We start from the raw sequence: 23,774 nt of genomic DNA, 5'->3' as shown, positions 1-23,774 counted from the left end.
TGCTGGTCATCTATGAATGTTTGAAAAGCTTGAAAAATCAAGCTGCTTTAATATTTAATAATTTCTGCCCTCTGAATTCATATTCATGATATAAATAGGCCCATGTGCACCTTGATATTGGGGGTGCGCCATGCGGTCGTGCCTAACGGGGAACGGGGGTGTGCCATGCAGCCATACCTAACGGGGAAAGGGGGGATGGAGCAGGTCGGTCGCAACCCAGGCGGCCTGAAGATCCTAACTCTGGCGAGAGCCGAAGCCACCCTTCCGGCCCAAAACCACCCTTCCGGCCCAAAACCCTAAGTTCATATTCACTTTTAAACAACGCAATACTAATGTTTTAACTTAGGAAGAGTTCAGAAACCAATATTTGGTGGAATAACCCTGAATTTCAATCACAGCTTTCATGCGTCTTGGCATGCTCTACACCAGTCTATGCCACTCCTGGCTCAAAAATTCTAGTAGCACGGCCTGTGACCATCCATCTTCCTCTTGATCACATTCCAGAGGTTTTCAATGGGGTTCAGGTCTGGAGATCGGGCTGGCCATGACAGGGTCTTGGATCTGGTGGTCCTCCATCCACACCTTGATTGACCTGGCTGTGTGGCATGGAGCATTGTCCCGCTGGAAAAACCAATCCTCAGAGTTGGGGAACATTGTCAGAGCAGAAGGAAGCAAGTTTTCTTCCAGGACAACCTTGTATGTGGCTTGATTCATGAGTCCTTCACAAAGACACATTTCCACGAGTCCAGCCTTGCTGAGGTACCCACAGATCATCACCGATCCTCCACCAAATTTCACAGTGGGTGTGAGACCTGAAGAGACTTACAAGCCACAGTGTCTTGCACCCACTGTGAAATGTGGTGTAGGATCGGTGATGATCTGGGGGTGCCTCAGTAAGGCTGGAATCGGCCTTAACTATTTAGGGGTGGCAGGTAGCCTAGTGGTTAGATCATTGTAACTGAAAGGTTGCTGGATTGAATCCCAGAGCTGACAAGGTTAAAATCTGTCGTTCTGCCCCTGAACAAGGCAGTTAACCCACAGTTCCATCGGTAGGCTTGTAAAATAAGAATTTGTTCTTAACTGACTTGCCTAGTTAAATAACGGATAATGTGTGTGTGTAATATATATATATATATATATATATATATATTACTGAGGCAAACTCTCTCCAGAAGTTCAGTGAGGATCTCTGAATGATCCAATGTTGACCTAAATGACTAATGATGATAAATACAATCCACCTGTGTGTAATCAAGTCTCCGTATAAATGCACCTGCACTGTGATAGTCTCAGAGCGCAGAGAGCATCATGAAGAACAAGGAACACACCAGGCAGGTTCGAAATACTGTTGTGAAGAAGTTTAAAGCCGGATTTGGATACAAAAAGATTTCCCAAGCTTTAAACATCCCAAGGAGCACTGTGCAAGCGATAATATTGAAATGGAAGGAGTATCAGACCACTGCAAATCTACCAAGACCTGGCCGTCCCTCTAAACTTTCAGCTCATACAAGGAGAAGACTGATCAGAGATGCAGCCAAGAGGCCCATGATCACTCTGGATGAACTGCAGAGATCGACAGCTGAGGTGGGAGACTCTGTCCATAGGACAACAATCAGTCGTATATTGCACAAATCTGGCCTTTATGGAAGAGTGGCAAGAAGAAAGCCATTTCTTAAAGATATCCATAAAAAGTGTTGTTTAAAGTTTGCCACAAGCCACCTGGGAGACACACCAAACGTGGAAGAAGGTGCTCTGGTCAGATGAAACCAAAATGGAACTTTCTGGCAACAATGCAAACGTTATGTTTGGCGTAAAAGCAACACAGCTGAACACACCATCCCCACTGTCAAACATGGTGGTGGCAGCATCATGGTTTGGGCCTGCTTTTCTTCAGCAGGGACAGGGAAGATGGTTAAAATTGATGGGAAGATGGATGGAGCCAAATACAGGACCATTCTGGAAGAAAACCTGATGGAGTCTGCAAAAGACCTGAGACTGGGACGGAGATTTGTCTTCCAACAAGACAATGATCCATTACATAAAGTACACCACTAAAAATGGAATGGTTCAAAAATATACATATCCAGGTGTTAGAATGGCCAAGTCAAAGTCCAGACCTGAATCCAATCGAGAATCTGTGGAAAGAACTGAAAACTGCTGTTCACAAATGCTCTCCATCCAACCTCACTGAGCTCGAGCTGTTTTGCAAGGAGGAATGGGAAAAAATGTCAGTCTCTCGATGTGCAAAACTAATAGAGACATACCCCAAGCGACTTACAGCTGTAATCGCAGCAAAAGGTGGCGCAACAAAGTATTAACTTAAGGGGGCTGAATAATTTTGCACGCCCAATTTTTCAGTTTTTGATTTGTTAAAAAAGTTTGAAATATCCAATAAATGTCGTTCCACTTCATGATTGTGTCCCACTTGTTGTTGATTATTCACAAAAAAATAGTTTTATATCTTTATGTTTGAAGCCTGAAATGTGGCAAAAGGTCGCAAAGTTCAAGGGGGCCGAATACTTTCGCAAGGCACTGTACCACATAGAGAAGATAAGTTGCTATAAACAAACTTTATAGGCCCACACTGTTATGCTTAATGCCTTTATGGACTATATTTTGTTTATGGCATGGCATCTCACTCATTCACATGAATTATGGTGCAGACACCAGAAAGAGCAATGCATTTCTGCAACCTCATTACTGAGAAGGTTGGATTACCGCTGAGCAAGGAGGGAATAACCAAGCATTATCTGTATATAGGTTAGGACTAGAGGTCGACGATTATTCGGAATGGCCGATTAATTAGGGCCGATTTCAAGTTTTCATTACAATCGGAAATCGGTAATTTAGGATGCCGATTTTGCCCAAATGTAAAAAAAAAAAAAAAAACCTTTACACCTTAATTTAATCTTTATTTAACTAGGCAAGTCAGTTAAGAACACATTCTTATTTTCAATGACGGCCTAGGAACGGTGGATTAACTGCCTTGTTCAGGGGCAGAAAGACAGATTTTTACCTTGTCAGTTCAGGGATTCAATCTTGCAACCTTACGGTTAACTAGTCCAACGCTCTCACCACCTGCCTCAAGAGGAGCCCTTCTGTTACGCGAATGCAGTAAGAAGCCAAGGTAAGTTGCTAACTAGCATTAAACTTAATCAATCATAACTACACATGGTTGATGATATTACTAGTTTATCTAGCGTGTCCTGCATTGCATATAATCGATGCAGTGCGCAATCGCGAAAAAGGACTGTCGTTGCTTCAACGTGTACCTAACCATAAACATCAATGCCTTTCTTAAAATCAATACACAGAAATATATATTTTTAAACCTGCATATTTAGCTAAAATAAATCCAGGTTAGCAGGCAATATTAACCAGGTTGTCACGACTTCTGCCGAAGTTGGCTCCCCTGTCTGTTCGGGCGGTGCTCGGCGGTCGTCGTCACCGTCCTACTAGCCGCTACGATCCCTTTTTCGTTTGTCTGTTGGTTTTGTCTTATTAGTTTCACCTGTGTGTATTTTGGTTTAATTAGCTTCCCTATATGTAGTAGTTTGACCCGCCCTTGTTTTGTGCGGGATTGTCTTTTGTTACGTGTGTACATATTAGTTCGTAGTGTATTTTATTTTCTATACTGGACACCCTGTGGTTTTGGGTTGTCTGGTATAGTGTCCTGCGCCCTGTATTGTATTGGGCTTATCAGTTTGGTGTGCAATAGTAAAGCACTTTACTCCGTTACTCTCTCTCTGCGTCTGATTCCTGCACACCCACCTAGTCCCGCGTGACACAGGTGAAATTGTGTCACTTCTCTTGCGTTCATTGCATGCAGAGTCTACAGAGTATATGCAACAGTTTGGGCCGCCTTGCTCATTACGAACTAATTTGCCAGAATTTTACGTAATTATGACATAACATTGAAGGTTGTGCAATGTAACAGGAATATTTAGACTGATGGATGCCACCCGTTAGATAAAATACGGAACAGTTCTGTATTTCACTGAAAGAATAAATGTTTTGTTTTCGAGATTATAGTTTCCGGATTCGACCATATTAATGACCTAAGGCTCGTATTTCTGTGTGTTATTATGTTATAATTAAGTCTATGAATTGATAGAGCAGTCTGACTGAGGGATGGTGGGCACCAGCAAGCTCATAAGCATTCATTCAAAAAGCAATTTCGTGCGTTTTGCCAGCAGCTCTGCTGTTTATGAATTCAAGCCTATCAACTCCCGAGATTAGGCTGGTGTAACGATGTGATGTGAAATGGCTAGCTAGTTAGCGGGGTGCGCGCTAATAGCGTTTCAAACGTCACTTGCTGAGAATTGGAGTAGTTGTTCCCCTTGCTCTGCATGGGTTACGCTGCTTCGAGGGTGGCTGTTGTCGATGTGCATCCTGTTTCCATTGATCATCCTTGAGATGTTTCTACAACATTATTGTTGGTAAATTTACCTTTGGTAAATTCAATTGATTGGACATGATTTGGAAAGGCACACACCTGTCTATATAAGGTCCCACAGTTGACAATTAATGTCAGAGCAAAAACCAATCAATGAGGTCGAAGGAATTGTCAGTAGAGCTCCGAGATAGAACTGTGTAAAGGCACAGATCTGGTGAAGGGTACCAAAACATGTCTGCAGCACTGAAGGTCCCCAAGAACAGTGGCCTCCATCATTCTTAAAATGGAAGAAGTTTGGAACCACCAAGACCTTTCCTAGAGGTCAAACTGAGCAATCGGGAGAGAAGTGCCTTGGTCAGGGAGGTGACCAAGAACCCAATGGTCACTCTGGCAGAGCTTCAGAGGTCCTCTGTGGAGATGGAAGAACCTTCCAGAAGGACAACCATCTCTGCAGCACTCCACCAATCAGGCGTTTATGGTAGAGTGGCCAGATGGAAGCCACTCCTTAGCATCATGTCTTTCAGCGGCAGGGACTGGGAGACTCGTCAGCATCAAAGGAAAGATGAATGGAGCAAAGTACAGAGAGATCCTTGATGAAAACCTGCTCCAGAGCACTCAGGACCTCAGACTGGGGTGAAGGTTCACCTTCCAACAGGACAATGACCCTCAGCACATAGCCAAGACGACACAGGAGTGGCTTCGGGACAAGTCTCTGAATGTCCATTAGTGGTCCAGCCAGAGCCTGGACGTGAGGTCATCACTGATGTTGGGCGATTAGGCCTGGCTCACAGTCAGCGTTCCAATTCATCCCAAAGGTGTTCGATGGGGTTGAGGTCAGGGCTCTGTGCAAGCCAGTCAAGTTCTTTCACACCAATCTCGACAAACCATTTCTGTACAGTGGTTCTTCCTGTAAAGGTTGCGTCATACTGCAGCACACCTTGGCACGTTATTTAAGTGTCAGCCATTGTTGCCATTAATGCTAGTTAGTGATAGTCTGATCACCAGAGGGTATCTTTGAGAAGCATTTGACAGTCTTTAATATTGTTTGTACTAGAGAATTTAAAACCTTTTGTAAGAACATAGTATATGGGATTAATTTGATTAATATTATGGTGTTTCTATTCCAAGAAAAACTTCAAATGAAACCCTCAGGGTTTCCGTTAGGAAAATATGGCGCTGTACAACGTGACCGGTCGGGAGTAGGCTACAGTACTAAGAGCAAAATAATCCTAACATTTTCACACCCTAATTGTAGTCTAACCAATACCCAAACGGATATTCAGTGAAAATCTCAATCTCAATCTCAATGTGCTTTAAATGCCACAATGTCACAAATAACTGAACACGCACAATTCTTAAAACTCTGAGAAGGGTAATAGGAGGTGATCTGCATTGCATATTAAACGTATTGCTATATTCCATGCGTTACTGTGTGTTACGATCCTCTCTCTCTCTCTCTCGCACACGCTGTCTTGATCTCTGAATGCTATGAAAAGCCAACGGAATTTACTCCTAAAATGCTGACCGGTTGCACACTCTATAACCACAGTTTATATTATTTTACCATGCTGGTCATCTATGAATGTTTGAAAAGCTTGAAAAATCAAGCTGCTTTAATATTTAATAATTTCTGCCCTCTGAATTCATATTCATGATATAAATAGGCCCATGTGCACCTTGATATTGGGGGTGCGCCATGCGGTCGTGCCTAACGGGGAACGGGGGTGTGCCATGCAGCCATACCTAACGGGGAAAGGGGGGATGGAGCAGGTCGGTCGCAACCCAGGCGGCCTGAAGATCCTAACTCTGGCGAGAGCCGAAGCCACCCTTCCGGCCCAAAACCACCCTTCCGGCCCAAAACCCTAAGTTCATATTCACTTTTAAACAACGCAATACTAATGTTTTAACTTAGGAAGAGTTCAGAAACCAATATTTGGTGGAATAACCCTGAATTTCAATCACAGCTTTCATGCGTCTTGGCATGCTCTACACCAGTCTATGCCACTCCTGGCTCAAAAATTCTAGTAGCACGGCCTGTGACCATCCATCTTCCTCTTGATCACATTCCAGAGGTTTTCAATGGGGTTCAGGTCTGGAGATCGGGCTGGCCATGACAGGGTCTTGGATCTGGTGGTCCTCCATCCACACCTTGATTGACCTGGCTGTGTGGCATGGAGCATTGTCCCGCTGGAAAAACCAATCCTCAGAGTTGGGGAACATTGTCAGAGCAGAAGGAAGCAAGTTTTCTTCCAGGACAACCTTGTATGTGGCTTGATTCATGAGTCCTTCACAAAGACACATTTCCACGAGTCCAGCCTTGCTGAGGTACCCACAGATCATCACCGATCCTCCACCAAATTTCACAGTGGGTGTGAGACCTGAAGAGACTTACAAGCCACAGTGTCTTGCACCCACTGTGAAATGTGGTGTAGGATCGGTGATGATCTGGGGGTGCCTCAGTAAGGCTGGAATCGGCCTTAACTATTTAGGGGTGGCAGGTAGCCTAGTGGTTAGATCATTGTAACTGAAAGGTTGCTGGATTGAATCCCAGAGCTGACAAGGTTAAAATCTGTCGTTCTGCCCCTGAACAAGGCAGTTAACCCACAGTTCCATCGGTAGGCTTGTAAAATAAGAATTTGTTCTTAACTGACTTGCCTAGTTAAATAACGGATAATGTGTGTGTGTAATATATATATATATATATATATATATATTACTGAGGCAAACTCTCTCCAGAAGTTCAGTGAGGATCTCTGAATGATCCAATGTTGACCTAAATGACTAATGATGATAAATACAATCCACCTGTGTGTAATCAAGTCTCCGTATAAATGCACCTGCACTGTGATAGTCTCAGAGCGCAGAGAGCATCATGAAGAACAAGGAACACACCAGGCAGGTTCGAAATACTGTTGTGAAGAAGTTTAAAGCCGGATTTGGATACAAAAAGATTTCCCAAGCTTTAAACATCCCAAGGAGCACTGTGCAAGCGATAATATTGAAATGGAAGGAGTATCAGACCACTGCAAATCTACCAAGACCTGGCCGTCCCTCTAAACTTTCAGCTCATACAAGGAGAAGACTGATCAGAGATGCAGCCAAGAGGCCCATGATCACTCTGGATGAACTGCAGAGATCGACAGCTGAGGTGGGAGACTCTGTCCATAGGACAACAATCAGTCGTATATTGCACAAATCTGGCCTTTATGGAAGAGTGGCAAGAAGAAAGCCATTTCTTAAAGATATCCATAAAAAGTGTTGTTTAAAGTTTGCCACAAGCCACCTGGGAGACACACCAAACGTGGAAGAAGGTGCTCTGGTCAGATGAAACCAAAATGGAACTTTCTGGCAACAATGCAAACGTTATGTTTGGCGTAAAAGCAACACAGCTGAACACACCATCCCCACTGTCAAACATGGTGGTGGCAGCATCATGGTTTGGGCCTGCTTTTCTTCAGCAGGGACAGGGAAGATGGTTAAAATTGATGGGAAGATGGATGGAGCCAAATACAGGACCATTCTGGAAGAAAACCTGATGGAGTCTGCAAAAGACCTGAGACTGGGACGGAGATTTGTCTTCCAACAAGACAATGATCCATTACATAAAGTACACCACTAAAAATGGAATGGTTCAAAAATATACATATCCAGGTGTTAGAATGGCCAAGTCAAAGTCCAGACCTGAATCCAATCGAGAATCTGTGGAAAGAACTGAAAACTGCTGTTCACAAATGCTCTCCATCCAACCTCACTGAGCTCGAGCTGTTTTGCAAGGAGGAATGGGAAAAAATGTCAGTCTCTCGATGTGCAAAACTAATAGAGACATACCCCAAGCGACTTACAGCTGTAATCGCAGCAAAAGGTGGCGCAACAAAGTATTAACTTAAGGGGGCTGAATAATTTTGCACGCCCAATTTTTCAGTTTTTGATTTGTTAAAAAAGTTTGAAATATCCAATAAATGTCGTTCCACTTCATGATTGTGTCCCACTTGTTGTTGATTATTCACAAAAAAATAGTTTTATATCTTTATGTTTGAAGCCTGAAATGTGGCAAAAGGTCGCAAAGTTCAAGGGGGCCGAATACTTTCGCAAGGCACTGTACCACATAGAGAAGATAAGTTGCTATAAACAAACTTTATAGGCCCACACTGTTATGCTTAATGCCTTTATGGACTATATTTTGTTTATGGCATGGCATCTCACTCATTCACATGAATTATGGTGCAGACACCAGAAAGAGCAATGCATTTCTGCAACCTCATTACTGAGAAGGTTGGATTACCGCTGAGCAAGGAGGGAATAACCAAGCATTATCTGTATATAGGTTAGGACTAGAGGTCGACGATTATTCGGAATGGCCGATTAATTAGGGCCGATTTCAAGTTTTCATTACAATCGGAAATCGGTAATTTAGGATGCCGATTTTGCCCAAATGTAAAAAAAAAAAAAAAAACCTTTACACCTTAATTTAATCTTTATTTAACTAGGCAAGTCAGTTAAGAACACATTCTTATTTTCAATGACGGCCTAGGAACGGTGGATTAACTGCCTTGTTCAGGGGCAGAAAGACAGATTTTTACCTTGTCAGTTCAGGGATTCAATCTTGCAACCTTACGGTTAACTAGTCCAACGCTCTCACCACCTGCCTCAAGAGGAGCCCTTCTGTTACGCGAATGCAGTAAGAAGCCAAGGTAAGTTGCTAACTAGCATTAAACTTAATCAATCATAACTACACATGGTTGATGATATTACTAGTTTATCTAGCGTGTCCTGCATTGCATATAATCGATGCAGTGCGCAATCGCGAAAAAGGACTGTCGTTGCTTCAACGTGTACCTAACCATAAACATCAATGCCTTTCTTAAAATCAATACACAGAAATATATATTTTTAAACCTGCATATTTAGCTAAAATAAATCCAGGTTAGCAGGCAATATTAACCAGGTTGTCACGACTTCTGCCGAAGTTGGCTCCCCTGTCTGTTCGGGCGGTGCTCGGCGGTCGTCGTCACCGTCCTACTAGCCGCTACGATCCCTTTTTCGTTTGTCTGTTGGTTTTGTCTTATTAGTTTCACCTGTGTGTATTTTGGTTTAATTAGCTTCCCTATATGTAGTAGTTTGACCCGCCCTTGTTTTGTGCGGGATTGTCTTTTGTTACGTGTGTACATATTAGTTCGTAGTGTATTTTATTTTCTATACTGGACACCCTGTGGTTTTGGGTTGTCTGGTATAGTGTCCTGCGCCCTGTATTGTATTGGGCTTATCAGTTTGGTGTGCAATAGTAAAGCACTTTACTCCGTTACTCTCTCTCTGCGTCTGATTCCTGCACACCCACCTAGTCCCGCGTGACACAGGTGAAATTGTGTCACTTCTCTTGCGTTCATTGCATGCAGAGTCTACAGAGTATATGCAACAGTTTGGGCCGCCTTGCTCATTACGAACTAATTTGCCAGAATTTTACGTAATTATGACATAACATTGAAGGTTGTGCAATGTAACAGGAATATTTAGACTGATGGATGCCACCCGTTAGATAAAATACGGAACAGTTCTGTATTTCACTGAAAGAATAAATGTTTTGTTTTCGAGATTATAGTTTCCGGATTCGACCATATTAATGACCTAAGGCTCGTATTTCTGTGTGTTATTATGTTATAATTAAGTCTATGAATTGATAGAGCAGTCTGACTGAGGGATGGTGGGCACCAGCAAGCTCATAAGCATTCATTCAAAAAGCAATTTCGTGCGTTTTGCCAGCAGCTCTGCTGTTTATGAATTCAAGCCTATCAACTCCCGAGATTAGGCTGGTGTAACGATGTGATGTGAAATGGCTAGCTAGTTAGCGGGGTGCGCGCTAATAGCGTTTCAAACGTCACTTGCTGAGAATTGGAGTAGTTGTTCCCCTTGCTCTGCATGGGTTACGCTGCTTCGAGGGTGGCTGTTGTCGATGTGCATCCTGTTTCCATTGATCATCCTTGAGATGTTTCTACAACATTATTGTTGGTAAATTTACCTTTGGTAAATTCAATTGATTGGACATGATTTGGAAAGGCACACACCTGTCTATATAAGGTCCCACAGTTGACAATTAATGTCAGAGCAAAAACCAATCAATGAGGTCGAAGGAATTGTCAGTAGAGCTCCGAGATAGAACTGTGTAAAGGCACAGATCTGGTGAAGGGTACCAAAACATGTCTGCAGCACTGAAGGTCCCCAAGAACAGTGGCCTCCATCATTCTTAAAATGGAAGAAGTTTGGAACCACCAAGACCTTTCCTAGAGGTCAAACTGAGCAATCGGGAGAGAAGTGCCTTGGTCAGGGAGGTGACCAAGAACCCAATGGTCACTCTGGCAGAGCTTCAGAGGTCCTCTGTGGAGATGGAAGAACCTTCCAGAAGGACAACCATCTCTGCAGCACTCCACCAATCAGGCGTTTATGGTAGAGTGGCCAGATGGAAGCCACTCCTTAGCATCATGTCTTTCAGCGGCAGGGACTGGGAGACTCGTCAGCATCAAAGGAAAGATGAATGGAGCAAAGTACAGAGAGATCCTTGATGAAAACCTGCTCCAGAGCACTCAGGACCTCAGACTGGGGTGAAGGTTCACCTTCCAACAGGACAATGACCCTCAGCACATAGCCAAGACGACACAGGAGTGGCTTCGGGACAAGTCTCTGAATGTCCATTAGTGGTCCAGCCAGAGCCTGGACGTGAGGTCATCACTGATGTTGGGCGATTAGGCCTGGCTCACAGTCAGCGTTCCAATTCATCCCAAAGGTGTTCGATGGGGTTGAGGTCAGGGCTCTGTGCAAGCCAGTCAAGTTCTTTCACACCAATCTCGACAAACCATTTCTGTACAGTGGTTCTTCCTGTAAAGGTTGCGTCATACTGCAGCACACCTTGGCACGTTATTTAAGTGTCAGCCATTGTTGCCATTAATGCTAGTTAGTGATAGTCTGATCACCAGAGGGTATCTTTGAGAAGCATTTGACAGTCTTTAATATTGTTTGTACTAGAGAATTTAAAACCTTTTGTAAGAACATAGTATATGGGATTAATTTGATTAATATTATGGTGTTTCTATTCCAAGAAAAACTTCAAATGAAACCCTCAGGGTTTCCGTTAGGAAAATATGGCGCTGTACAACGTGACCGGTCGGGAGTAGGCTACAGTACTAAGAGCAAAATAATCCTAACATTTTCACACCCTAATTGTAGTCTAACCAATACCCAAACGGATATTCAGTGAAAATCTCAATCTCAATCTCAATGTGCTTTAAATGCCACAATGTCACAAATAACTGAACACGCACAATTCTTAAAACTCTGAGAAGGGTAATAGGAGGTGATCTGCATTGCATATTAAACGTATTGCTATATTCCATGCGTTACTGTGTGTTACGATCCTCTCTCTCTCTCTCTCGCACACGCTGTCTTGATCTCTGAATGCTATGAAAAGCCAACGGAATTTACTCCTAAAATGCTGACCGGTTGCACACTCTATAACCACAGTTTATATTATTTTACCATGCTGGTCATCTATGAATGTTTGAAAAGCTTGAAAAATCAAGCTGCTTTAATATTTAATAATTTCTGCCCTCTGAATTCATATTCATGATATAAATAGGCCCATGTGCACCTTGATATTGGGGGTGCGCCATGCGGTCGTGCCTAACGGGGAACGGGGGTGTGCCATGCAGCCATACCTAACGGGGAAAGGGGGGATGGAGCAGGTCGGTCGCAACCCAGGCGGCCTGAAGATCCTAACTCTGGCGAGAGCCGAAGCCACCCTTCCGGCCCAAAACCACCCTTCCGGCCCAAAACCCTAAGTTCATATTCACTTTTAAACAACGCAATACTAATGTTTTAACTTAGGAAGAGTTCAGAAACCAATATTTGGTGGAATAACCCTGAATTTCAATCACAGCTTTCATGCGTCTTGGCATGCTCTACACCAGTCTATGCCACTCCTGGCTCAAAAATTCTAGTAGCACGGCCTGTGACCATCCATCTTCCTCTTGATCACATTCCAGAGGTTTTCAATGGGGTTCAGGTCTGGAGATCGGGCTGGCCATGACAGGGTCTTGGATCTGGTGGTCCTCCATCCACACCTTGATTGACCTGGCTGTGTGGCATGGAGCATTGTCCCGCTGGAAAAACCAATCCTCAGAGTTGGGGAACATTGTCAGAGCAGAAGGAAGCAAGTTTTCTTCCAGGACAACCTTGTATGTGGCTTGATTCATGAGTCCTTCACAAAGACACATTTCCACGAGTCCAGCCTTGCTGAGGTACCCACAGATCATCACCGATCCTCCACCAAATTTCACAGTGGGTGTGAGACCTGAAGAGACTTACAAGCCACAGTGTCTTGCACCCACTGTGAAATGTGGTGTAGGATCGGTGATGATCTGGGGGTGCCTCAGTAAGGCTGGAATCGGCCTTAACTATTTAGGGGTGGCAGGTAGCCTAGTGGTTAGATCATTGTAACTGAAAGGTTGCTGGATTGAATCCCAGAGCTGACAAGGTTAAAATCTGTCGTTCTGCCCCTGAACAAGGCAGTTAACCCACAGTTCCATCGGTAGGCTTGTAAAATAAGAATTTGTTCTTAACTGACTTGCCTAGTTAAATAACAGATAATGTGTGTGTGTAATATATATATATATATATATATATATATATATATATATATATACACACACACACACACATACATACATACATACATACCACACATACATACTGCTCAAGAAAATAAAGGGAACACTAAAATAACACATCCTATATCTGAATGATTGAAATATTCTTATTAAATACTTTTTTCTTTACATAGTTGAATGTGCTGACAACAAAATCACACAAATTATCAATGGAAATCAAATTTATCAACCCATGACGGGTCTGGATTTGGAGTCACACTCAAAATTAAAGTGGAAAGCCACACTACAGGCTGATCCAACTTTGATGCAATGTGCTTAAAACAAGTCAAAATGAGGCTCAGTAGTGTGTGTGGCCTCCACGTGCCTGTATGACCTCTCTACAACGCCTGGGCATGCTCCTGATAAGGTGGCGGATGGTCTCCTGAGGGATCTCCTCCCAGACCTGGACTAAAGCATCCGCCAACTCCTGGACAGTATGTGGTTGGTGGATGGAGCGAGACATGATGTCCCAGATGTGCTCAATTGGATTCAGGTCTGGGGAACGGGCGGGCCAGTCCATAGCATCAATGCCTTCCTCTTGCAGGAACTGCTGACACACTCCAGCCACATGAGGTCTAGCATTGTCTTGCATTAGGAGGAACCCAGGGCCAACCTCACCAGCATATGGTATCACAAGGGGTCTGAGGATCTCATCTCGGTACCTAATGGCAGTCAGGCTACCTCTGGCGAGCACATGGAGGGCTGTGCGGCCCCCCAAAGAAATGCCACCACACACCATGACTGACCCACCGCCAAACCGGTCATGCTGGATGATGTTGCAGGCAGCAGAACGTTCTCCACGGCGTCTCCAGACTCTGTCACGTCTGTCACGTGCTCAGTGTGAACCTGCTTTCATCTGTGAAGAGCACAGGGCGCCAGTGGCAAATCTGCCAATCTTGGCGTTCTCTGGCAAATGCCAAACGTCCTGCACGGTGTTGGGTTTTAAGCACAACCCCCACCTGTGGACGTCGGGCCCTCATACCACCCTCATGGAGTCTGTTTCTGACCGTTTGAGCAGACACATGCACATTTGTGGCCTGCTAGAGGTCATTTTGCAGGGCTCTGGCAGTGCTCCTCCTGCTCCTCCTTGCACAAAGGCGGAGGTAGCGGTCCTGCTGCTGGGTTGTTGCCCTCATATGGCTTCCTCCACGTCTCCTGATGTACTGGCCTGTCTCCTGGTAGCGCCTCCATGCTCTGGACACTACGCTGACAGACACAGCAAACCTTATTGCCACAGCTCGCATTGATGTGCCATCCTGGATGAGCTGCACTACCTGAGCAACTTGTGTGGGTTGTAGACTCCATCTCATGCTACCACTAGAGTGAAAGCACCGCCAGCATTCAAGTGACCAAAACATCAGCCAGGAAGCATAGGAACTGAGAAGTGGTCTGTGGTCCCCACCTGCAGAACCACTCCTTTATTGGGGGTGTCTTGCTAATTGCCTATAATTTCCACCTGTTGTCTATTCCATTTGCACAACAGCATTTGAAATTTATTGTCAATCAGTGTTGCTTCCTAAGTGGACAGTTTGATTTCACAGAAGTGTGATTGACTTGGAATTACATTGTGTTGTTTAAGTGTTCCCTTTATTTTTTTTGATCGGTGTATATTCAGTCAACACATCTTTAGAATATAATAAACATTTTTGTTTCTCTTTGAATGAAAACCTTAGTGTAACAACAGTTTTAGTAAGTAATATGCTGCAGTCCCCCAAAAAATAAAAATGTATTTTTTTGGGTGTGCGTGAAGGACAGAGGAATAGCAATTCTTACACCATTGTTCTAAATTCAATCACATTCTTCATCATTCAGTTAATTGAAATCCAATGTTGAAGTCGTGCACAATTAACAATTTCTACTTGGTTTGTATCGCCCATTCATTTTCTGATAGAGAAACATTAGGCCTTGGGACCCAAAAGCATAATCAGAACTCTAACTCCCCCTTGTGGTGGTCTGGAGCAATGAAGCAGTGATGCAGGGTAATGTACTACACCTCAAATTATCTCTAAACCCAGCAGCATAATCTCAAAACATTCAATTGATGAACCACTGTATGTACCTCGCTTTGTGCACGGGGCCATTGTCATGCTGAAACAGGAAACAGCCTTTCTCAAACTGTTGCCACAAAGGAAGCACAGAATCATCTAGAATGTTTTAATGCTACAGCATACAATGACAATCTTTTTTTCTTTTTTTTTATGTAAATGATCCTCTGTGGCCAAATTATGCTTTCTAGTGTAGAAGCCTATTTTCAATTATTTTATTTATGTATAGACAGTAGTAAGCCAATTAGGTTATAATTTTGGCAATTCAATTTACTTTAGGGGAAGTTTGGCTTCCCCTAGCCTTACGGACAGTTACACTGGTATTTGCATCCAACCTTGCGCCTGTTATTGGCAACTGAAAGGTTGGGTGCTTACTGGAAGTAGGCCTAGGTCTACTTGTTATAAAACAGACCTGAGACGGGCACAAAGACAAGAATGCATTCTATAATGCCGGCGCCGACAGAGATGGCCGCCTCGCTTCGCGTTCCTAGGAAACGATGCAGTATTTTGTTTTTTTACGTGTTATTTCTTACATTAGTACTCCAGGTCATCTTAGGTTTCATTACATACAGTCGAGAAGAACTACTGAATATAAGATCAGCGTCAACTCACCATCAGTACGACCAAGAATATGTTTTTCGCGACGCGGATCCTGTGTTCTGCCTTACAAACAGGACAACGGAGCGGATCCCATGCAGCGACCCAAAAAAACGACTCCGAAAAAGAGGGAAACGAGGCCTTCTTCTGGTCAGACTCCGGAGACTGGCACACCGAGCACCACTCGCTAGCATTCTTCTTGTCCAGTCTCTTGACAACAAGGTTGATGAAATCCGAGCAAGGGTAGCATTCCAGAGGGACATCAGAGACTGTAACGTTCTTTGCTTCACGGAAACGTGCCTCACTGGAGAGACGCTATCTGAGGCGGTGCAGCCAACGGGTTTCTCCACGCATCGCGCAGACAGAAACAAACATCTTTCTGGTAAGAAGAGGGGCGGGGCGTATGCCTTATGGCTAACGTGACATGGTGTGATGAAAGAAACATACAGGAACTCAAATCCTTCTGTTCACCTGATTTAGAATTCCTCACAATCAAATGTAGACCGCATTATCTACCAAGAGAATTCTCTTCGATTATAATCACAGCCGTATATATCCCCCCCCAAGCAGACACATCGATGGCTCTGGACGAACTTTATTTAACTCTCTGCAAACTGGAAACAATTTATCCGGAGGCTGCATTCATTGTAGCTGGGGATTTTAACAAGGCTAATCTGAAAACAAGACTCCCTAAATTTTATCAGCATATCGATTGCGCAACCAGGGGTGGAAAGACCTTGGATCATTGTTATTCTAACTTCCGCGACGCATATAAGGCCCTGCCCCGCCCCCCTTTTGGAAAAGCTGACCACGACTCCATTTTGTTGATCCCTGCCTACAGACAGAAACTAAAACAAGAGGCTCCCACGCTGAGGTCTGTCCAACGCTAGTCCGACCAAGCTGACTCCACACTCCAAGACTGCTTCCATCACGTGGACTGGGACATGTTTCGTATTGCGTCAGACAACAACATTGACGAATACGCCGATTCGGTGTGCGAGTTCATTAGAACGTGCGTTGAAGATGTCGTTCCCATAGCAACGATTAAAACATTCCCTAACCAGAAACCGTGGATTGATGGCAGCATTCGCGTGAAACTGAAAGCACGAACCACTGCTTTTAATCAGGGCAAGGTGTCTGGTAACATGACCGAATACAAACAGTGCAGCTATTCCCTCCGCAAGGCTATCAAACAAGCTAAGCGTCAGTACAGAGACAAAGTAGAATCTCAATTCAACGGCTCAGACACAAGAGGCATGTGGCAGGGTCTACAGTCAATCACGGACTACAGGAAGAAATCCAGCCCAGTCACGGACCAGGATGTCCTGCTCCCAGGCAGACTAAATAACTTTTTTGCCCGCTTTGAGGACAATACAGTGCCACTGACACGGCCTGCAACGAAAACATGCGGTCTCTCCTTCACTGCAGCCGAGGTGAGTAAGACATTTAAACGTGTTAACCCTCGCAAGGCTGCAGGCCCAGACGGCATCCCCAGCCGCGCCCTCAGAGCATGCGCAGACCAGCTGGCCGGTGTGTTTACGGACATATTCAATCAATCCCTATACCAGTCTGCTGTTCCCACATGCTTCAAGAGGGCCACCATTGTTCCTGTTCCCAAGAAAGCTAAGGTAGCGGAGCTAAACGACTACCGCCCCGTGGCACTCACTTCCGTCATCATGAAGTGCTTTGAGAGACTAGTCAAGGACCATATCACCTCCACCCTACCTGACACCCTAGACCCACTCCAATTTGCTTACCGCCCAAATAGGTCCACAGACGATGCAATCTCAACCACACTGCACACCGCCCTAACCCATCTGGACAAAAGGAATACCTATGTGAGAATGCTGTTCATCGACTACAGCTCGGCATTCAACACCATAGTACCCTCCAAGCTCGTCATCAAGCTCGAGACCCTGGGTCTCGACCCCGCCCTGTGCAACTGGGTACTGGACTTCCTGACGGGTCGCCCCCAGGTGGTGAGGGTAGGCAACAACATCTCCTCCCCGCTGATCCTCAACACTGGGGCCCCACAAGAGTGCGTTCTGAGCCCTCTCCTGTACTCCCTGTTCACCCACGACTGCGTGGCCACGCACGCCTCCAACTCAATCATCAAGTTTGCGGACGACACAACAGTGGTAGGCTTGATTACCAACAACGACGAGACGGCCTACAGGGAGGAGGTGAGGGCCCTCGGAGTGTGGTGTCAGGAAAATAACCTCACACTCAACGTCAACAAAACTAAGGAGAAGATTGTGGACTTCAGGAAACAGCAGAGGGAACACCCCCCTATCCACATCGATGGAACAGTAGTGGAGAGGGTAGCAAGTTAAGTTCCTCGGCATACACATCACAGACAAACTGAATTGGTCCACTCACACAGACAGCATTGTGAAGAAGGCGCAGCAGCGCCTCTTCAACCTCAGGAGGCTGAAGAAATTCGGCTTGTCACCAAAAGCACTCACAAACTTCTACAGATGCACAATCGAGAGCATCCTGGCGGGCTGTATCACCGCCTGGTACGGCAACTGCTCCGCCCTCAACCGTAAGGCTCTCCAGAGGGTAGTGAGGTCTGCACAACGCATCACCGGGGGCAAACTACCTGCCCTCCAGGACACCTACACCACCCGATGTCACAGGAAGGCCATAAAGATCATCAAGGACATCAACCACCCGAGCCACTGCCTGTTCACCCCGCTATCATCCAGAAGGCGAGGTCAGTACAGGTGCATCAAAGCTGGGACCGAGAGACTGAAAAACAGCTTCTAGCTCAAGGCCATCAGACTGTTAAACAGCCACCACTAACATTGAGTGGCTGCTGCCAACACACTGACACTGACTCAACTCCAGCCACTTTAATAATGGGAATTGATGGGAAATGATGTAAATATATCACTAGCCACTTTAAACAATGCTACCTTATATAATGTTACTTACCCTACATTATTCATCTCATATGCATACGTATATACTGTACTCTATCATCGACTGTATCCTTATGTAATACATGTATCACTAGCCACTTTAACTATGCCACTTTGTTTACATACTCATCTCATATATTTATATACTGTACTCGATACCATCTACTGTATCTTGCCTATGCTGCTCTGTACCATCACTCATTCATATATCCTTATGTACATATTCTTTATCCCCTTACACTGTGCACAAGACAGTAGTTTTGGAATTGTTAGTTAGATTACTTGTTATTACGGCATTGTCGGAACTAGAAGCATTTCGCTACACTCGCATTAACATCTGCTAACCATGTGTATGTGACAAATAAAATTTGATTTGATTTGAATGTTGAACACAGGAACCTGACACCTTTTTAACTTCGTTGTTTATGTACTAAAATTAGCTTTTTGTGTACAGATAATAGCACATCAACACCTTAGCCCAGCCCTGTCCTCTTAGCCAAATAATAAAAAGGGCCTCCATGGCCTTACCGAGGAATAAATCAGGGTGTGTTCTGAGTAAAACTAAAGGACTATTAAAAAAAACTAAGATGAAACTCCCTGCCCACATCACCCAAAAATAATTATTTTCACAAAAGGGATGCCAATCAAATTACAAGACACCTTTCACTGCCCAACAGCAGTGGAGGGTGTTTGTATGTTTTTCTTGACATGGCAACATTTCCTAAGTAAAACCACATAATTGAAGTGATAGGCCTGGGTGTAACGCAAGATGCCTGGGAGAGATTGGAGAATGGGTGAAGGTCACAGGTGGGGCAGGACAGAGCAAACATTTCACAAGATTATCCAGTACAATGGGATGAGGTATGTTGCCTAATGATACATTTGGTCATCTTCGTGGCTTGCTTTGTTGAATAAGAAGGCTGAAGGTACTAGGCCAGCCCTGTCAGAATTTATTTCAGCCCATGTTTTCATTCAGATTTATCACAAAACCAAGCTATAGAGCATGAAAATATTCTCAAGCCTTGTCTGGTCATGTTTCAATAGTGTATTAACAAACCCTTTGTAGTCTAGTTTACTTTTATTGCTGATAAAATAAATCAAAGCTGGAGGTTTGCCTTTAGGGTTTGAATTATAAAATAGCCTGTGTTGCTCAGCAAAGCCCTAGTGTTCAGAATTATGGTTCTATCGCATTTTGGGGTAACGTAAACCACCAGTGAGCACCCCCATCATGGAAAAGAAAAGCATTTGAACAAATAAGAGTGTATGCCTATTCTATGTGATAATATGTTGCCTGGCGTGTATAATCTAGGCTCCTTTTACTCTGAAACTGGTTGTGATAATTAGCATTAGCAAAGGCCTACCAGTTAGCTTGCCTGCCCAGCCTTTCGTACAAAATAGCTTACAAATGAATCCCTTTCACCCTTTGAGGAAACACTGATAGAGGGATGGATTTCAGTTTATGTAATTAACTAAGCTTTTAAAGGAATCTCTCTAAAGTAAAGTGGAGAATCAATAGTAAATCATTTAGAATGAGCCTCATGATCTCTAGGTTGACAAGCATACAGAACCCTTTCATATTGCCAATTAACCATAACCTTATACTCAATACTCCACTGACTGGGACCAGAATAACAAAAACAACACACAGACTAAAATCTAAAAGGAGGTGGGTCTCACCTGGTCAGCCCCATGGGCAGCAGCAAACTCCATAAACTCCTCAATGCGTACAAATCCATCCCCATCCTGGTCCAGAGCATCAAACACGGCCTTCAGAGGTGACAGGTCTTCCTCTCTCCGATTCAATATGGGAACCACAGGCATGGAGTCAGACCCCACCATCTTAGAGAGTAACAGATTCTCCACTGCTTGTTCACTTGTCCATCCAGACTCAGAAGACGAACCATTCATCTCCAGAACCAGGCCATCAAAACTATCTGTGGTTCTGGCAAATAGGTCCAAGTCTGCCAACCTTACCTCATCGCTCTGTTCAGTTTTTAAAGCAGGAATACCGTCACCCTGTATAGCCTCGGGTAGTTTCAAGTCCCAAGTTTCCTCATCACGTAGCGCATCTGAGGTATTGCACTGATCCAGAGCCATTTCCTCCTCTCCCTCGTGTTTAGTAACATCAAAGATAATTTTGTCTTCCATCAAATCCTGGGAGCCATTTTTATCTGAGCTACAGCCACTGGGCAGGTGACCCAGGATCGAAGCATCTCTGTCAGAGAGTACCTTTGGCAACAGGGGTTCAATCAATGGTGAGGAGTTCAGAAGGAGGGCCGAGTCCCCCTCACCTCTGTGGTCTGAGAGAGTCAGGATTGTAATAGCCAACGTGTGTTCCTGCTCTGAATCCTCTGCAGTTGAATCTGATGGAGCACCTGTGCAGGTAGGTGAGTCGAGATGAGTAGGGCAGAGGCTGGGGCCACAGTCGGGAACCTCCAGATCCAGCAAAGGCACAGATCCCACCTGAACCTCTGGAGATAGGCTAGGGCGGTCAAAAGGGATGGTGTTGTGTGAGAGGCTGCTCTCAAGTAAACCTTCTGAGGTAATGTTACTGACTGTGGGCAGATTAGTCACAGGTCCTAGGAATAAACCTTTGTCCCCATTTTCAGGTGGCACAGTCTCCCCACCTTGCAAGGGAGGAGGTTGGCCTCTGTCCTGATCCAGAGATGGAAATAAAAGCTTCTCACAGACACCTCGTGGGTTTACCTCATCTGAAGGAGAAGGGCCGGAGGGAAAAGGGGAGTGTTCAGATAAGAGGTGAACTATCAACAAAGAGGACGCCTCAGTGTTAGTATCTGGAGTCCTATCTGAAACCTTCACAGTAGAAGGATGTTCACTGAGGGTTATCAGCTCCCTGTGACAGGTAACAGGGACTCTGTCACCCACAGGTGGATTTTGTTCGTCGCAGGCTGAGATGCCCCTGAACAAATTAGCCATTTTGGAGAATAACAGCCCAGGTAGTGGGCTGTCACTGACATTGTTTTGTTCCTCAATTTTGTCTTTGAGAGGCAATACCTCTGCTGGTTTACCCAGGGGAACTTGGGAATGATTAGATTGACATCCCTCCCAGGGCAAGATCTGGTCTCCACCAGAGTAACTGGAGGTCCTGAAAAGGCTATCTATATTTAAGGCATTCTCCTGAAAAAGCTCTTCCAGGCTTAGAGACTGGTTGACTTTCTGGAAATCCAAACCTGTCTGATCACTTTCTCTCTGGGGCAGCATGGTTCCTTTGTCTGAATCCATGAGGAGGAATCCATGGGAGGGTATGCGTTCTGAATCCCACTCTGAATATCCCAGAGGGCTAGACATCAGAGTATGTTCCATTTGAGTAGATAGCTAATTCCCCAGTAAACTAGAAAATTATCATTTATTTCAAAGCAAACATCCAATTCTTCCTAAATTTCAATATTGTTATTCTACACATGGTAGACAACGTCCTTGACGAGATCCATGGGCAGATGTTGCATGATGGTAAATAAAACACCTGCCTTCACTGTCTCGTTTTGAATTTATGACATTTTAGCACTGTGTAAACACCTTAGTATTTAAAAACCAGTGTACTTTCCATATTTTTTGTATTTGTCTACTTGCCCTAGTTGTTGCCTAAATGATCCACGCCTCATTTACCCCGTCTAAGCATGCACTTTTTAAATGTTGTCAACTAAACAAATTTGCATTTTCAGATTAATTTATAATTAATTCCATAGAATTATGAACTTTGATTTGTACTTTGGAATTCAACAAATACATTGGTGACATGTGACTTATCAAAATAGCGCTAAAACTAAATAGAAATGTTCTAAGAACCAACATATTAATGAGGCAACAACAGGCTAACGTCAAAAAACGTGAAGCGATATCACACAAAAAGATGAGTCCCTGTAATAGTAAGTGACTTGATCAATTTAGCGTGTTATCTAAAACACTCATTCATTGCCCCCATCTCCAGCATTGGGACTAACGCGAGGGGCCCTTCTTGCTTACACAACTGACTGCCTAACACATCAGTTAGAAAAGATTTAGCATAACATGAGATTCATGCTATAAATTGGATGCAATAAATACCACGAACGCGTTAAAGTTATTTTAAATAGTTAACATGTGCTAACAAGGTCCAAAAAGTTATCCACAATTTGGTTTGCAATGTGTGACCATTGTAACAGGCTAGCCAGCTAGCTTTTAGCCAATGCGATTTACGTTGTACTTGACAGTGCCAGTGGATGAAAATACGCCAACCTTGGAGTGAGTAAATAAATAGCTTTCTAGCTAACTTGGCTAGTTAGCAACGCTTGACATGTCCAATTGAAATAGTTAGGCTTGCTTACTGACTGACATGTTTAATAACATTGACTTAACGCTTCCAAACATCCCCACTCTCATATTTTGAAGGACGCTTTAATTAGCTAGCAAACGTTAACTAGCAAACAAGCCAAATGGTCAATCTCTGATTCTGAAACTAAATTGGACTGGCTACGAGGACATGTTGTCAAATGTAATCTTCCCAGTAAAGTTAGTTTGTTCGTTTTGTCAATAATTCTAATTTACATCCGCGTTTGGTGTTTTCTCCATACGTTTCGAATCCAAGATAGCTAATTTAACGTTATTCCAAGAATCATCCACCTGTGTCAGGAACATATTCAGTCTGTTTGCTTAAAATTTCTTCAGCTATTCCCGGACTCTCGAAATGTATTTACCATCCCAACGCACTCCAAAGACATGATGACCGTCAGAAGATGCTCCGAGATGTGTCAAACATACAAAATATGTTGCCAATATTTATCTAGAACAGAGGCCATTCACAATTTCATCAGCAGCAAATGCCCCTGCCACCCCCCTCAGCCGCATTCAGCAATGACGTTTCACGCACGCGCATAGAACGAACCGCAGTTTCCAAAATAGGACGCAAAAATACAGTACATGACCTGTATGTATGTGGACACCTGCTAGTCGAACATCTCATTCCAAAATCATGGGCAATTAATATTGAGTTGGTCCCCTTTTGTTGCTATAACAGCTTCCACTCTTCTGGGAAGGCTTTCCACTAGATGTAGAAACAATGCTGTGGGAACTTGCTCCCATTCAGCCACAAGATAATTAGTGAGGTTGGGCACTGATGTTG

General features: G+C 44.1%; 1 protein-coding gene across 2 annotated transcripts in view; it reads right to left on the bottom strand.

Annotated features, from left to right (window-relative positions):
* The window catches only part of LOC110499073 (rab11 family-interacting protein 3), a 124,781-nt gene extending 101,293 nt beyond the window's left edge, over positions 1–23,488 (bottom strand). For both annotated transcript variants that reach the window (XM_021575951.2, XM_021575952.2), the window contains exon 1: positions 20,333–23,488. In XM_021575951.2, coding sequence (XP_021431626.2) covers positions 20,333–21,979 — 1,647 coding nt within the window. In that variant the 5' untranslated portion in view covers positions 21,980–23,488. The remainder of the gene's footprint in view (positions 1–20,332) is intronic.
* Between the last annotated feature and the right edge of the window lie 286 nt (positions 23,489–23,774).

This window comes from Oncorhynchus mykiss, chromosome 20, assembly GCF_013265735.2.
Source record: "Oncorhynchus mykiss isolate Arlee chromosome 20, USDA_OmykA_1.1, whole genome shotgun sequence".
Classification (NCBI taxonomy): domain Eukaryota; kingdom Metazoa; phylum Chordata; class Actinopteri; order Salmoniformes; family Salmonidae; genus Oncorhynchus; species Oncorhynchus mykiss.
This window is presented reverse-complemented; position numbering and strand designations above follow the sequence as displayed.